General features: G+C 42.0%; 1 protein-coding gene across 3 annotated transcripts in view; it reads right to left on the bottom strand.

Moving 5' to 3' along the window:
- Positions 1 to 13,636, bottom strand: part of LOC145451710 (utrophin-like) — a 61,800-nt gene that overhangs the window by 24,237 nt on the left and 23,927 nt on the right. For 2 of the 3 annotated variants that reach the window (XM_080329923.1, XM_080329925.1), the window contains 22 exons: positions 13,306 to 13,431; positions 12,868 to 13,011; positions 12,140 to 12,294; positions 11,575 to 11,722; positions 11,214 to 11,387; positions 10,916 to 11,090; positions 10,368 to 10,564; positions 9,510 to 9,674; positions 8,680 to 8,802; positions 8,513 to 8,611; positions 7,403 to 7,506; positions 7,139 to 7,280; positions 5,863 to 6,090; positions 5,189 to 5,361; positions 4,392 to 4,533; positions 3,828 to 4,003; positions 2,956 to 3,070; positions 2,780 to 2,890; positions 2,220 to 2,319; positions 1,908 to 2,065; positions 797 to 932; positions 286 to 494 (listed from right to left, as the gene is read on the bottom strand). In XM_080329923.1, coding sequence (XP_080186049.1) covers positions 286 to 494; positions 797 to 932; positions 1,908 to 2,065; positions 2,220 to 2,319; positions 2,780 to 2,890; positions 2,956 to 3,070; positions 3,828 to 4,003; positions 4,392 to 4,533; positions 5,189 to 5,361; positions 5,863 to 6,090; positions 7,139 to 7,280; positions 7,403 to 7,506; positions 8,513 to 8,611; positions 8,680 to 8,802; positions 9,510 to 9,674; positions 10,368 to 10,564; positions 10,916 to 11,090; positions 11,214 to 11,387; positions 11,575 to 11,722; positions 12,140 to 12,294; positions 12,868 to 13,011; positions 13,306 to 13,431 — 3,300 coding nt within the window. The remainder of the gene's footprint in view (positions 1 to 285; positions 495 to 796; positions 933 to 1,907; positions 2,066 to 2,219; positions 2,320 to 2,779; positions 2,891 to 2,955; positions 3,071 to 3,827; positions 4,004 to 4,391; positions 4,534 to 5,188; positions 5,362 to 5,862; positions 6,091 to 7,138; positions 7,281 to 7,402; positions 7,507 to 8,512; positions 8,612 to 8,679; positions 8,803 to 9,509; positions 9,675 to 10,367; positions 10,565 to 10,915; positions 11,091 to 11,213; positions 11,388 to 11,574; positions 11,723 to 12,139; positions 12,295 to 12,867; positions 13,012 to 13,305; positions 13,432 to 13,636) is intronic. The other variant, XM_080329924.1, reaches the window with a different exon arrangement.

Here is a 13,636-nt window from a genome sequence, read left to right on the forward strand (position 1 = left end):
ATACGCTCTGGGATATCCGTTTATGGAAACTAGATATACCCTGGAAAAGGTTTTCTTGGGGGCATTCCGAGAGCAAAACGAATAGGAAAAAAATCTGCTTCAAGCCTGCCAGTGGAACTCAACATTTTAAATGACCATAGAATAAATCACAACAAATTTTACCCGATATCGAGTCCCCGAATCCACTTTTTAAATTGATAGTGTATTTTATTTACACTTTTGATTAATTTTGGCACATTTAGGCATGGTGCCACAGAATACCAATCCACTATTTAATGCTCTTACAGTGTAGAGTTCTTTCTGCGCCTCTAACGAGTCTATGCTTTGATTCGTGAGCGAATGTCCGCCTTCCATGTCGTCCTGAATGACGGACAGCATCTCTTTCGTGTCGTTGTAGACTTTCTGCCACTGTTTGGAATCCCTCTGCATCTCGTTAAGAGTCGAATGCCGCCGTTCCGTTTCCGCCGTCAGATCACGGAAGGACTTTCGGCATTCTGAGAGAGAGAATTTATTTGTGAACCATTAAAATAAATTTTGTCACAACGATCAAATATCCGGAGATGGCCCGACATTTGAGCATGCAACACTAGAGCCTTTGTAACCAAACAACTAACCCTAACCCCAAAATTAAACTTTACCTAACCATAAATCAAACCAACATGCGCAAATGTTGTATGCATCTTTATAAAATTCTCATATGTTTCTGTATATAGGCGTGAGAGAAAAATTACATATACTTCCAGCAGCCTATAAAAAAGGTCAAGAATTTTTGGCGCGTCGTCGAACGCATATTCACCTTGAACCCGGTCGGGGTCGTGGCCCTCTTTCTCCATTGCAGCTAGCGTCGGCTCTCTCTCGATCACAGAATTGAGGAGGTTTGTAATCTGGCCCTGGGCTTTCGACAAATCTTCAGCGTCGCCAACGAGGACAATCTGTCCAAAATGGAAGAGCGTCAGCTCGAGAACGCCGGTTCTATTTGGGCTGCTTCGTTGAATATTTAAAAATTAAGAACGCGACATTTTGGGAGGAGATCAGAAAGTTAGCTAGCTAATCCAGGAGAATGTCAATCGTGTGACTAAAAACTGCTAATCGTGGCGCATTTCGGGCTAATCCGGGAGAATGCTAATCGTCTGATTAAAAAGGTCCGTGGACATATCAGCATGCGACATTACAGCAAGCAAGACTTCGGCATGTGACAATTTGGCATGCGACACATGAGCATGTGGGTTAAATTACGGGTTAGGGGTAGGTTAGGGTTGGATTTATGGTTGGGTTAGGGTTAGGCTTTAGGTTAGGTTAGGCTAGGTTAGGTTAGGTTGGGCTATGTTTCGGGTTAGGGTAAGTTTTTGGGTTATAAAGTCACATGCTGAAGAGACGCATGCTGATGTGTTCCATGCTGAACTGTCGTTTTCCATTGTGTCGCATGCTCATATGTCGGGCAACCGATTAAAAACTGTTAATTGTGATGCGGATGGGGGCTGCACGCGACGATTGCTCCACAAGTGTCCCCGAGCTGCTAATCAAGTGAGCCAGTGGTTCTCAAACTGGGCGACGCGTAGTTATGTCGTACGTTAGATTAACGAGAAACAGTTGCGGTTACCTCATTAAATGGTGTTTTCTTGCTATTTGTTGGTGTTGCGGCATAGTACTAACAGGAATAACCAAGTCTAGCAGGCGTAGATTATAATAATATTGTTCAGTTAATATGCTCCCCCTTACCTTGTTATGACGCCAATTTTTATTTACTTCAAATGGCCGATACCGATATTTCTTTCAAATCGAGATAGCAACTCGATATAATTGACGGGCCAACTAATTAACATCAGTGGGACTTGTGCTGTACGAGCCGGGTGCGTGTCCTTGTGAGACTGGCTCATTGGACCCGTCAAAAACCCCATTTGACGTACCACTGATTTCAGCTTGTGTGAAAGCGACTTCAGGCCTCTCTTGAAAGCCGCGATTTCATCGTCAACGTCAGATTCGTCTTCCGATTCCGACGACGTCACCTCCTCCGCGACGGAAGGTCGAAGGTCGTCTGCGACTCTGACCGCAGTGTGTTCCTCTTCTGAACATCAGAGAACAGGCTCGACTGGTACACTTCATTAGGAAACAATAAACTATATATATATAAACAAATACTAATGATGACTCCATCTACCAACTCTGCTATCATTTTAGCAGTACAATTGATACTCAGCCGATAACAACTCGCGGCTTACCTGTTTCCGTCTTAGTTTGCACGATCGTCGTTTCCGTGAAGATTTCAGTTTCCACCACAACTTCTGTCGTCCTGGTGACCTCGACGAGAACCGACGAATCCTGAAAACGTACCGTTTTACAAAGATACTCGAATAGTGAATTCACTGCAATCATATCGAGAGCGTTTTTGGTTTGCGTTCCAAACAACAAGCAACTGTGAAATTGGTGTCTGTGTCTACAAAGAGGTCTTACACACGTGAAGCGTGGTCAGCTGAGTAAGAATAGACAGCACCGTAGTAATACGCCTACACATAAATAAACATTGCTCCGCCTTATAACCAGCGCTCTCACCACCAAGCTGCAGCAACAGAATCCCAAAGGTTCAGAGCCAAGATAAAATAGATATCCTATTGTTATTATTTAACAAAGTTGCGTCGTCTCTGCGCACTTCATTTTTACAGACTCAATCAGATCTGAAACGGTTTCAAATGTTTTCAGCAATACAGTACAACGGGTCGAAGAATTAAAACGGCCGTCAAACGATCAATGCGTCACACAATATTCTCAGCAATTAAATCACCTCTTCCATGTCGGTCTGCGTCTCCGATATCGTGTCACGCAATTCCTGCAAGGCGTTTTTCTCTTCGTAGGATATGTACTCGTTCTCCGATATCAGCACATCCAATTTAGCCTACGTGTGGAAAACACTCGACAATACTTTCTGAAGCCCGGCCCATGGTCCTACAAGCAACTTACCACTATCTTATCGATTTCTGGCGGATTTTCATCCAGTTGTTTGTCATTGCGTCGCGACCCAATCCATTTAGAAACTTGCAAAGCGTCGATCATCACTTTCTTCATGTCGTCGTGTCTGTTTACCAAGAAATCCCGATGGAAATTGTTGACACACATAAGATTTCACCAAGGGCCAAGTGCCTAAGAGATTTTTGACAAAATTTTCGACTTGAGATGGCAGCAAATTCCACGGAACGCTCGCCTGCGGCTACGATAAAAAAGAATTGACAAAAGATTGAGAAAACAGTACCGCAGACGTATTATTCTTACTCGTTAATGTTACAAACGATGGTCTAGTCGAGGAGATCACTGTAGCACGAAAGAGCACTGGTCGGGTCAAATTCGTTTTCACCACGTAAGCGAGGACTTTGATAATATTTTCAACCCGGCTTACATTTTTTAGCGGGGTTTTCAAGATAATCTCAACGCATACTTTTTAGTCAATCGGCGAAATTTTCCGAACTATTGACAGTGTTCTTCGTCTATCCAATTTTCTATAGGGTTGTTAACAAAATCTCGATACTGATGACGCTTTTTAGAGAACTCCTGACCTTCACAGGACTGTTAACGATATTTTTCACCAGATCAAACTCTTTGTTCAGAGTTTTAAACATAAATTCGATGGTGACAACGTTTTTTAAACAACTGATGACCTTTTCAGAACTCTGTACGGTATTTTTCACACAATCAACGTTTATAATATAATTTCGACGCTTTTTGTAAGTCCACCTTTTCCAAACTTCACGGTAGCGCCATTTAACGTCACCGGCAGCGACAAAATAGCCGAACGTGCAAAATGTGTAAACATAAAAATCGATTGACAGCGCCTGTACCGTTTTTCTACTGTCTTCACTTCTTTCCATATCTTTCCCCATTCCGTCTCCAACTCAAAAGCTTGTTTGGCCGCTCGGCTATCGGGCAGTAACATCGACATGTCGACGAGGTAAGTGTGGTTGGTTTTGAGACGCTTGAACGTTTCCGTGTTGGCTTGCATCTGCGTCTGCACGCGCTGAGAAATGCAAAGGCGGTCAAAGTCTATCCGCGTGGAAGAAATTTATACAATAATAGAAATTAGACAAAGACTCAAAGTTCATGATACTACTTGGAGTCCACTTCTCATTTAGTTCCGGCACTGGTAAAGAGAACAGAACCATACTGGAAATAGTTTCATAGCATGTGTTTTAAATCACCCCTTTACATCGTGCGGAGTACTCGATGAAAAATTGCATAAAAAAAGTTGCAGTAAACCATCCTACAAACAGCTTAAAACATCGTACTACATAAATTCAAAGTATTTCAGAAGCTGCCGGAAGCTGTAAAAAAGGTTGCAAAAGTCGCAAAAACTTGCCCGACTAATAACTACTTCAGCGGACGACACTAGGAAAATGAGCAGATACCGTCAGCGCTTTCTGCTGCTCGTCGGTGCTGGTCGAGCTGTTGATCCCGCAAAATATAGACTTGCATTCCGAAACGCATTTCTCGATACAAGCGGTGTCTTTGAGGAATACGGTCCACAGCTTTTCTTTGTCGGACAGGGATCTGAAATGAAACGAGGCGTAAATTCTTGTCATGGAAAACATACCAATTAGCAGGCCTACTCCTTGATACCTGGCCGGGTGAGGCATAAATATTCAATTACCCGGCAACAGGCTAAATACGGCTTGAATAACTAAGTAGGTGACATAATTCTTTGGTTTTTTTTCAGTGCAGAGAGGGAATATATTCAACTGCTTTATGGCATGGCCTAAATTCCTTTTAGACATAACCTGATTTGAAATATTTTAGCAAAATTGAGTATACGAGTGATTATAGTTACGAGTCAAGTACCAAGTCCAGACAAGTATTGAGTACCTCTAATAATAACGTAGTAAAAATAATACAGAGCTCAAGAATTCAAATCTGGACGTTTAATGCAACTACGAAATATATAATGCCAGTAAGACTTGATTAAAAACGATTTTCTCTCTGCTCACACAACAAAGACACAGAGCTCAGAGACAATACCGCATGGCATGCGTTGGTAATTTCGCTATACAAAATACATAAACTCTCACTACACGAGACAAAGCATGAAAACGAATACACAATTCGAATTCAAGTACCAAAATCGTTGTGACCCTAATCGCAACCTGTCATGCAGAGAACCTTCCAATTATCTCCCTTGTCAAAGCAAGCCTAAAAAAGAATGCGGTACCTTTGTTTCTCAAGAAAATCTCTGTGTATCTTCTCCCACTCGTACTTGAGAGTCCTAATCAGCTTGCCTATCATCGTGTTCTCGTCGGCGCTGGCCAGTTCGCTGCATTCTTTTTGGGCGGCTTGCGATTTCGCCACCGCCTCGGATTCGTGATCGAGAGATTTTTTGATTTTCTGCAGAAATAAAAACTGGAATCGCACGCAAGTCGTCAGATTTTGACCTATCACCATTCTGTTTGCGGGCGGATATTAGAGCGGCTTATGAACATCATGCACTCACAGTATGCATATGCACAGATCGTGTGTATGTATATCATGAGTCGGTGTCGGTGTATATGCCGCGAAAACATCAAGGACAAAAATATACAAAGTCACTGTACAAATCTCCGTATATCTGCACGAAATTATATTCATAACCGGCAATAACGAAGCATTTCTGTTTTTTCACAGTAGGATATGCCTACATACTCATTTTAAACTACATCTACTTCAACTTAAAGGGCTTCTTAGAGGTACAGAACTTCAATATACAATTTATTAGTATATTGATATTGTACTGAAGCCGATGATTGTCGGCTGACACTCCTCAGGTGTAATCGTCAGCAACTGGTAGAGAATTGGAAAAAACACTGTATATCACCAATCATATCAAGACGGCGTCAAAAACAATCGCACCTGAAGAATTCTCTTTTGCGACTCCAACTTGTCGGACAGAGTCGAGCTGAAGTCCGGGTGAGCCAGCGACAGTTCGATATCGGCCAGCTTGTGCAGCAGCTTGTTCAACGAGTTGATGTAGTACGGCGGGTCGTTGTGCATAGTTTTACCGTCGGGCTCCTCCATGTCTATAGACCCCGATGTTGAGCTAAACGAGTCGGAAAGCGACTCCACATCCATCGCGTCACTCTGAAAACACAAAATGTTATCTCGGTCGCGGTGATTTGCTGCACAAATACAGGAGTTTTTTGGAAGTAAAGAGCACTTCAATATACAATTAAATAGTATATTCATATTGAAATAGAGTATTTTCGGCTACACTCGTCAGGGGTAATCGTCAGCAGCTAGTAGAGAATTGACGAGAACATCGTATATCAACAATCGTGCCACAAAATATGACGACGCCGGCTTGAAATTTCGAATAATCTGGGTGAAGAGAGCGCTTAGGGCCAAGTTCAATGTAGTATTTTTAGATGGTAGCCTAGACGAACTTTTTACGAAGGCACACACTTGATGGGTGTATTTTGATATAAGTGGACTCCCAGGCACACAAATAGAAGTGTGAACAGTGAACACCGTCTCTTCACGATGTGAAACATGTCGTTAAGATAATTTTTCTCACAAATAGGATTGCTTCTCGGAGGTACAGAACTTCAATATGCCATCGCGCTCGGTGAAAAGCTCACCCTTAACTCATCCGCTCAAGCGTGATGCTGAGCAGTCAAAGGCCATAAATTCTGCCATTGGCCGACACCTGTTGGATAATCCCGCTTGTGCGACAAATTATCGAGACGACAGGTTTCGCGTCGTTGGGAGGTGCCGTTCACACTTTTCATTTGTGTGCCTTGGAGTCGACTTTTATCAAAATACACCGACCAAGGTTGTGTCAACAAAAAGACTTAGTGTAGTGTGTACCATCTAAAAATAGTACATTGAACGCTCTCGTACTCGAAATTTCATGCCGCTGACGTCATATTTTGTGATACAATTGTGGGTGTACGATGTTTTTTTTTCATTATGCACTAGTTGATATGAATATACTATTCGTCAAATAGGATTATCCAACATACGTTTACCAAAGGTAGAATTCATAACCTTTGCCTGCTCTAAATCAAGCTACAGTGGATCGGGCAAATGCGAGCTTAATTTCCGAGCGTTACGCGCGCGTTCTAGTAAATCTAGGGGCCATGCTGCTTTATGCATACCGCAAACATGGATGCAAGACAGGAACGCTTACTCGAAGTGCGCTGTTGGCGATCACGTCGCCCTCTGAAGTTCGATCACGGTCTGAATCTTCAGACAATGTTGATGATGACGAGTCCGAATCGGACTCAGACGACGACGAAGAGGAATCGGAAGAGTCGGAGCTTGATGTTGATCTGAAGATGACAAACGATCCGCATAAGTTCGACAAACTTTCACTTCATCGCCCAAGAACAAACTAATACAGCATCTCATAACTTCCGAATTTTGTAAAAGTCCAACATTTGAGATGCCTTACCCGTAAAATTCCACATCGTTATTTTGGGGCGCGGTCGCGTGCTGACGCACAAAATTCTCCATCGAAGTCCAGTTTGCATGGAATTCCGTATATTCCGGTTTGACCTATATTAAAAGCAAGAGAATTATTTGTAGCAAAAACAAAAACTGGGCCGAATTCGACTAAGAATAGCTCTCAGCATAACGCGCAACAGGCAATTGGAGCATGGAATTCAAGTGTGAACCGTATTTCCCTTTCTCAAGCCATGGCCTGGTCATCAGAGGTGGTCAATTAGTCATGAAGTGCTAACTCAAGTAAAAGCAACGTCATAAATTTCTACTCGAGTACAAATAGTTGTAGTAAGTATTTCAGGCCAAGTTCTGCCCTCCAGAAAAGGAAAACATTACAAGTGGTGCAAATAAGCAAAACTCACTTAAATACTTAGAGAAAGTAGACATACTCCGTCGCGGCGTTTCAGAAGAGAGCGGCTCAAATAAACTGAAGGATCTGTCACGATTTTCCGTTTTAAAGGCACGTTTTGCCAGGGTTGTAAGTAACCAAGTCACAAGGTTCCGAGTCACAAGTCAATCTCACTTTTACAGTTTCGACTCGAGTCAAGTCAATTCACCGACGAGTCTAGTACGAGTACAAGTCAGCTAGCAGAGGGTTGAGTCCGAGTCATAGCGTTGTGACTCGAGTCTAAGTCATCATGTTCAGTATTCAGTTTTCGGTTCAAACCACTTCTTTTCAACTGTGCTCGAGTGATATAGAACGGCTCGCATTCATAATATAGTAATTCTACTCGGTTTTAACAGTTTCTGGCCTAAGTATCAGCACTGATAGACGAAATACCGATCATGCGGTAACTTTCCTATTCTTCGAGGTTACAATGAAATGTCTGTCTTGGCCGTCCTAGTCTCGAGCCATATGACTTGGTTCGAGTCATGCACAATGACTCGAGTACAAGTCCAGTCACTACAAAAATTGACTCGATCGAGTCATTTTACGCATTTGAAAAAATGACTCGAGTCAAGTCGAGTCACCAAAAAATCGAGACTCGAGTCATTACAACCATGGCATGCGGGCTCCTCTAGGCTCTATCTAAAAAATAAACCGACAACCGACACTCACAATTTCACAGACTTCGTCGTCAAGACGCATCAATATCTCAGCTTGCGCCTGCAGTTCCATCATCACCGTTGCCATGTGTTCCATATCGCGGAGCAATTTCTGAACAGAAAAAATCGTTTTTTATCGAAGCCGCCAAGAATGGGCCGGAACGCATCCTCCCCACTGACCTGACAATGTTTCGATTTCTCTCCATCGTTTTTCGCAGACTGCAACGTGTCGTTTGCGTCTTTCATCCACGTCTCGGACTTACGCAAAGAGGCACGGTATTCGGGGTACAGGTCGAGCATTTCCTGATGCAAAAAAATACTCATGGTCACCAGGACAGGCTACTCGAGTAGAAATAGGAGTGCGGGTGAGAAGCAATCTTCAAATATATATCTAATTACCACGATACATGGGCTATTTCACACGCTTTTTAAATAGATTTGGCTCATAAATGTGAAGAAAACCTCAAATCTAAATTTCCTTCACAAAATCAAAATTCTGAAGATTCAGTAATTTTGCATAAAAAAAGGTCCTGGTAACAGCGCAATCAGCAGCTTATGCCGGTAGACAAAACCTAAATGAGCACTTCAAAAAAACGCAAAAGTGCTTTGATACTGATCGCTTGTGTTGTGCTGACCACTCCTGGTGCTTCCCAATCATTTTCAGTTCGCGACTCAATCAAGTTTTATGGCACTATAATATATGACCAAACGAATAAAATTTAAATCCAAGAGAAAAACAATGTATACTCATGCAACTTACTATTAATGCAAAAATTGAGCTTGCATATTAGATGTTATCATATCAAGCTTAAATTGAGATAGGTCTACACCTATTTTCGACCAGCCGACACATGTCCTTATTCCTATAAATCTTATTCCATATTGGCATTCCATAGCAATCAAAAGCAGCCCTCTTATAAAATATTGAATAGAAGACAGTACCATTTAGAAGTGCTTCGTGACCACTGGTTGAGAAGCACTGGTCTAAACCACACCGACATTCCGCTTACCTGAAGTGAGGTTTCGTAGTTTTTGATACAGTGGACTGAATTGTTGAATCGCAGCTTGACTTGTTGGTACGCGTTCTCCCCGTCCGAGACGTCAAATGAATGCGAGAGTTTTGCGAGGTTCGCTTCGCAGCTATCGAGCACTTCCACTTGGTCTGTGACTTCTCTCTGTTGGTTGTGAGTAATTCGAAATAAAAAACAGAAAATTGTAAAAGGCGAGGGTGGAGTTTGCGGATAATGTACAGCAACGGTCCAAGCTTCAGTCGATAATGCGATTCATGCAAAATATAATTTTAATTGCGAGTTGAATGTATAATTACTAATCACAAAACTATGATACGTCCCTAGTTTAGAAACTGTGGCTAGCATACATTGTGCCGGTAATTAGAATTCTCCTACTTAATGACGCTTGCATCGTAACTGATAACCAACTTATCGTAACTGATAACCAACTATTTTACGCTGTCAAGTTGGCTGATTCTTATCATCATTAAGGATGACATCAGGCTAATCTCTGTATTTTCAGCAAAGTTTGGTAAATATCCGAGCGGAAATTGCAGATTGACGTGATACACAAGTTATGAAGAAAGTTTCTATAATATGTTTACAATCAGCATACTGATTGAAAACGACCGAAATTAAGGAATGTTTGGAAGTCGGTCATTTCTAAACCACCATGACAACAAAGATACTGACAAATATGAAGAAAAATTATGTCCTGATCAACATAGCCTATGACTGTGACTATAAAATCTAGCGAAAGGTCAAACATCAAATACACAATAAACTGTTGTAAAAGAGACCGTCTTCCATTTACAAGAAAGGCCTGGATATATGTAAGCCACTGAATTTCAACTATACCTTGACCGAAGCAATCCACTTTTTCTGATCGATGCTGTAATCCTTGTCTATTTTGCCGTCCTTCAAAAGCGGCCTCGACATCATCTCGTTTTTGATTGTCGACACCCAATTCGAGACGGTGTCGACCTTGTTCTGAAACTCAACCTGGATAGTGGCGGCGCTCTCCAGAAAGTTTTTGGTCTGAGTCACACTTTTACCTGAAAGAAAGATGAAGAGATCGATAAATTCATTATAGTATTCCTGGACTAAGGGTTAAACCCCCCCCCCCAAAAAAAAGATTAAAATCCCAGAAAACAAGGCAAATTCCTTGCAACAGTCCACAACTCGAACACAGCTAAACACGTTAGTGCAAAAGGCAGAGCTATCTCACCGAGAATGTTGAGTTTGGCATGCAATCAAAATACAAATTGTAAAAATACCGTTATTTGTATTATGAACTCATCCTAGTATTCCAGGACAAAGATCAAACCCCCAAAAAAGCATTGAAATTGCAGTAAACAAATCAAATTCCTTCCAACACGATAGTGCAAAACGCGGCGCGATCTCACCGAGAACGTTGAATTTTCCTTTGAGGGCAGTCAATTCCTCGTCCAGTATATCGCGGAACTTCTTGCTGGGAGCGGACAACGGGTCGGCCTGGTCCGGCGTCCTTGCCATCTCCCTACCTTTCTTGATTATAGACTCAATCTTGGCCTTAATCTCGCTCACAATGGCGTAGAATTGCTGTAACAAATGCGTACCCTGGCCGTTATTGACAGGACTTCGCATTACAGAAACTGCAACCGAACCACGTATCACACATGTAAAATCTCATTGAATTGAAGATTCTAATATGCGACCCCTCACCATATAAGTTTCCAGTTTCTGTTGCAATTCGCTGTCCTTGCAAGCGTTCGGGACGAGGGTTTTCGAGTGCGCGATCAGTTCGTCCAAGCGTTTCGAAGAATCCAGCATTTCCTTTCTGTGATTCGAATAACTGATACAATCGACGAAAGAGTCGTGGACGCGCTTGACCTTTTCCTACACAAAAAGAAGTGACCTGTAATACTGGTGCTTTCCGTGTGCAGTAAATACGAATTCAAACTGGTAGGGTGTGTACTCGGGAGGATATGTTTGCGAATTGGAAGAGAAGCTACTTATTTTCTCACTGCAGTCAAATGTACCTCAAAGGACTCAAAACAGCGACATTACAGCGTGGAAAACCTACCGAGAGCTCCGTCATTTTCTTCAACATCTGATGGACGATGACCCTTTGTTTCCAGGGTTCCACGATTTCCGACAAGCATTTTATGGACAGCTCGACGGATTCCATGGTTTCCAAAATTTGCTCTTGCGACGATTCCAGCTTTTCCACACTAAATCAAGGATCCTAGCTATTAGCACACATAGGTCGCTTTCAGTACATCATCCATCGCGGAAATATAGTCATTATACACCTCCAGTAATACTTTTTGTGTGCCTATCACCAAGTTGGAAGTAAGCAAAAATCGTTAAGCGTCGTTTTTTTAGATAACTTAACAATATGGCTTTTCAAAACTCCTGTGTGTTCACATCTACCTCTTGGAACCGAGCCAAATTTGGTGTGGCGTTTTTATTCAGGCAACCTAACAATTTAATCAGTGAATCCCCGGAATCTGGAAAAAAGGGTTATTTTTCAACAATCCTACTGAGTACTGACCAACGATGAAAACTGAGCTAGTACCTGGAGCTAGTACTATGTCCAGAGAAAAGTACGAATATTTGAAAAAAAGTAACGCATGACCGACGACCACCTCGGAATATTGCTCCAATCCTCGTAACTGGCCAGTATGAATTCTTGCGCTTCCGTCAAAATCTCGTCGACGTTTCGGTAATCGTCTTCGGCGAGCTGCAGCTTTTTAACGTAGTCCGTGTACGAGTGGTAATACGTAGACGCAGACGTGCTAACCTGAAACGTTTCATGAAATTTAATAATCGTTACACTGCGTATGCAAAACGACGAGAAGCCGTCGTGTGACATGCCAGCGAGAATTGCAATGAAACCAGTCAAAAAAATCTACCTGTATGCGACGGAACACATTCTGCACTAAATTTAATCTATTTTATTATATACAATACACCATTCTATTATGGGTTGTGCAATGGCAATGACATCAGGGTTGTGAGTAGTTCAACTTTCATAGTCGATTCATTTTCTATTCGCCACCACGTCGGGTTTTTACAACTCTGTTTGGGTGATATTGAATGCCTCGCATTCATAACATAGTAATATAAATATAAAACTTATATACAGTTTTTGGCCCTATACTACAAACACCAGTGCTGATAGACGAAATACCAATAATGTATCTATACCGATGCAAAAATATTTCAGCGCTAATTTTAATTCCAATAATCTAAAATTGACAACTGCGCATTGCCGGCATCTCTAAAACAGTCGGTGCGCATGAGATCACAAGATGAAATGAGTTGATATATTTGTACGGAGCGGACCGTTCTGCGTTAGACAACAAACACCAACCTCTTCCCAGCGAGCATCCACATCTTCAAGCCGCGTCAGTATGACATCGCACAGGATATCGCCGTCCAGCATAGTCTGCGATAGCTGTTCTACGTGTTCGCGGCAGCTCGTGAACATCGTATCCCCGAGAAAGTCTTCGTATTCCTGAAATGTTTCAACGTAGAAAGTAGAAATAGTCGGGTGCTGTGCGTACTAGGACGCTCAAAAATAACTTTTTTTCCAGAGTCCAGGGATTCACTGAATAAATTGTTAGGTTGCCTAAAAAGAACACTGCACACCGAATTTGGCTCGATATTCAAACTAGTAGGTGCACAGTAGTTTGAAAATTTAGAATCATTAACCATTATGTGAAAATCAACTCTGTAAACTCTTTCATACAAGAACTACGCAAAAATCTCAAATCAATTCCATGCAATATCATCGACCAAAATTACCCACCGAGACAACGTCCTCTGGCTCTTTGTCATTGTCCTTCATTTTGGAGATGATGGCCTGCAACCTCGCTATTTCCTTGTCCAAGTCCTGGAAGTTGGCGTCGATTTCTTCCCAGAGCCCGCTCAATTCCTGAAACCGAACCAACAATGAGCGTTCAGCAATAAGAAATACGATGTGGAATGAAGTTTGTTTTTTTTAACCATTTTTTTTTAAATAGCAGTATTTACTGCGACAAGTTTTCTTCACTTCCTCACAGCCTTCCAATAGAGCGATGATTCTTTCACATAATTTCAACCTTCAGGTAAGTGAAATTATTTCAAACAATAGCAAAAAT

Source organism: Botryllus schlosseri, chromosome 12 (assembly GCF_051294905.1).
Source record: "Botryllus schlosseri isolate E-star chromosome 12, Bs_hap1, whole genome shotgun sequence".
Taxonomy (NCBI): Eukaryota; Metazoa; Chordata; class Ascidiacea; order Stolidobranchia; family Styelidae; genus Botryllus; species Botryllus schlosseri.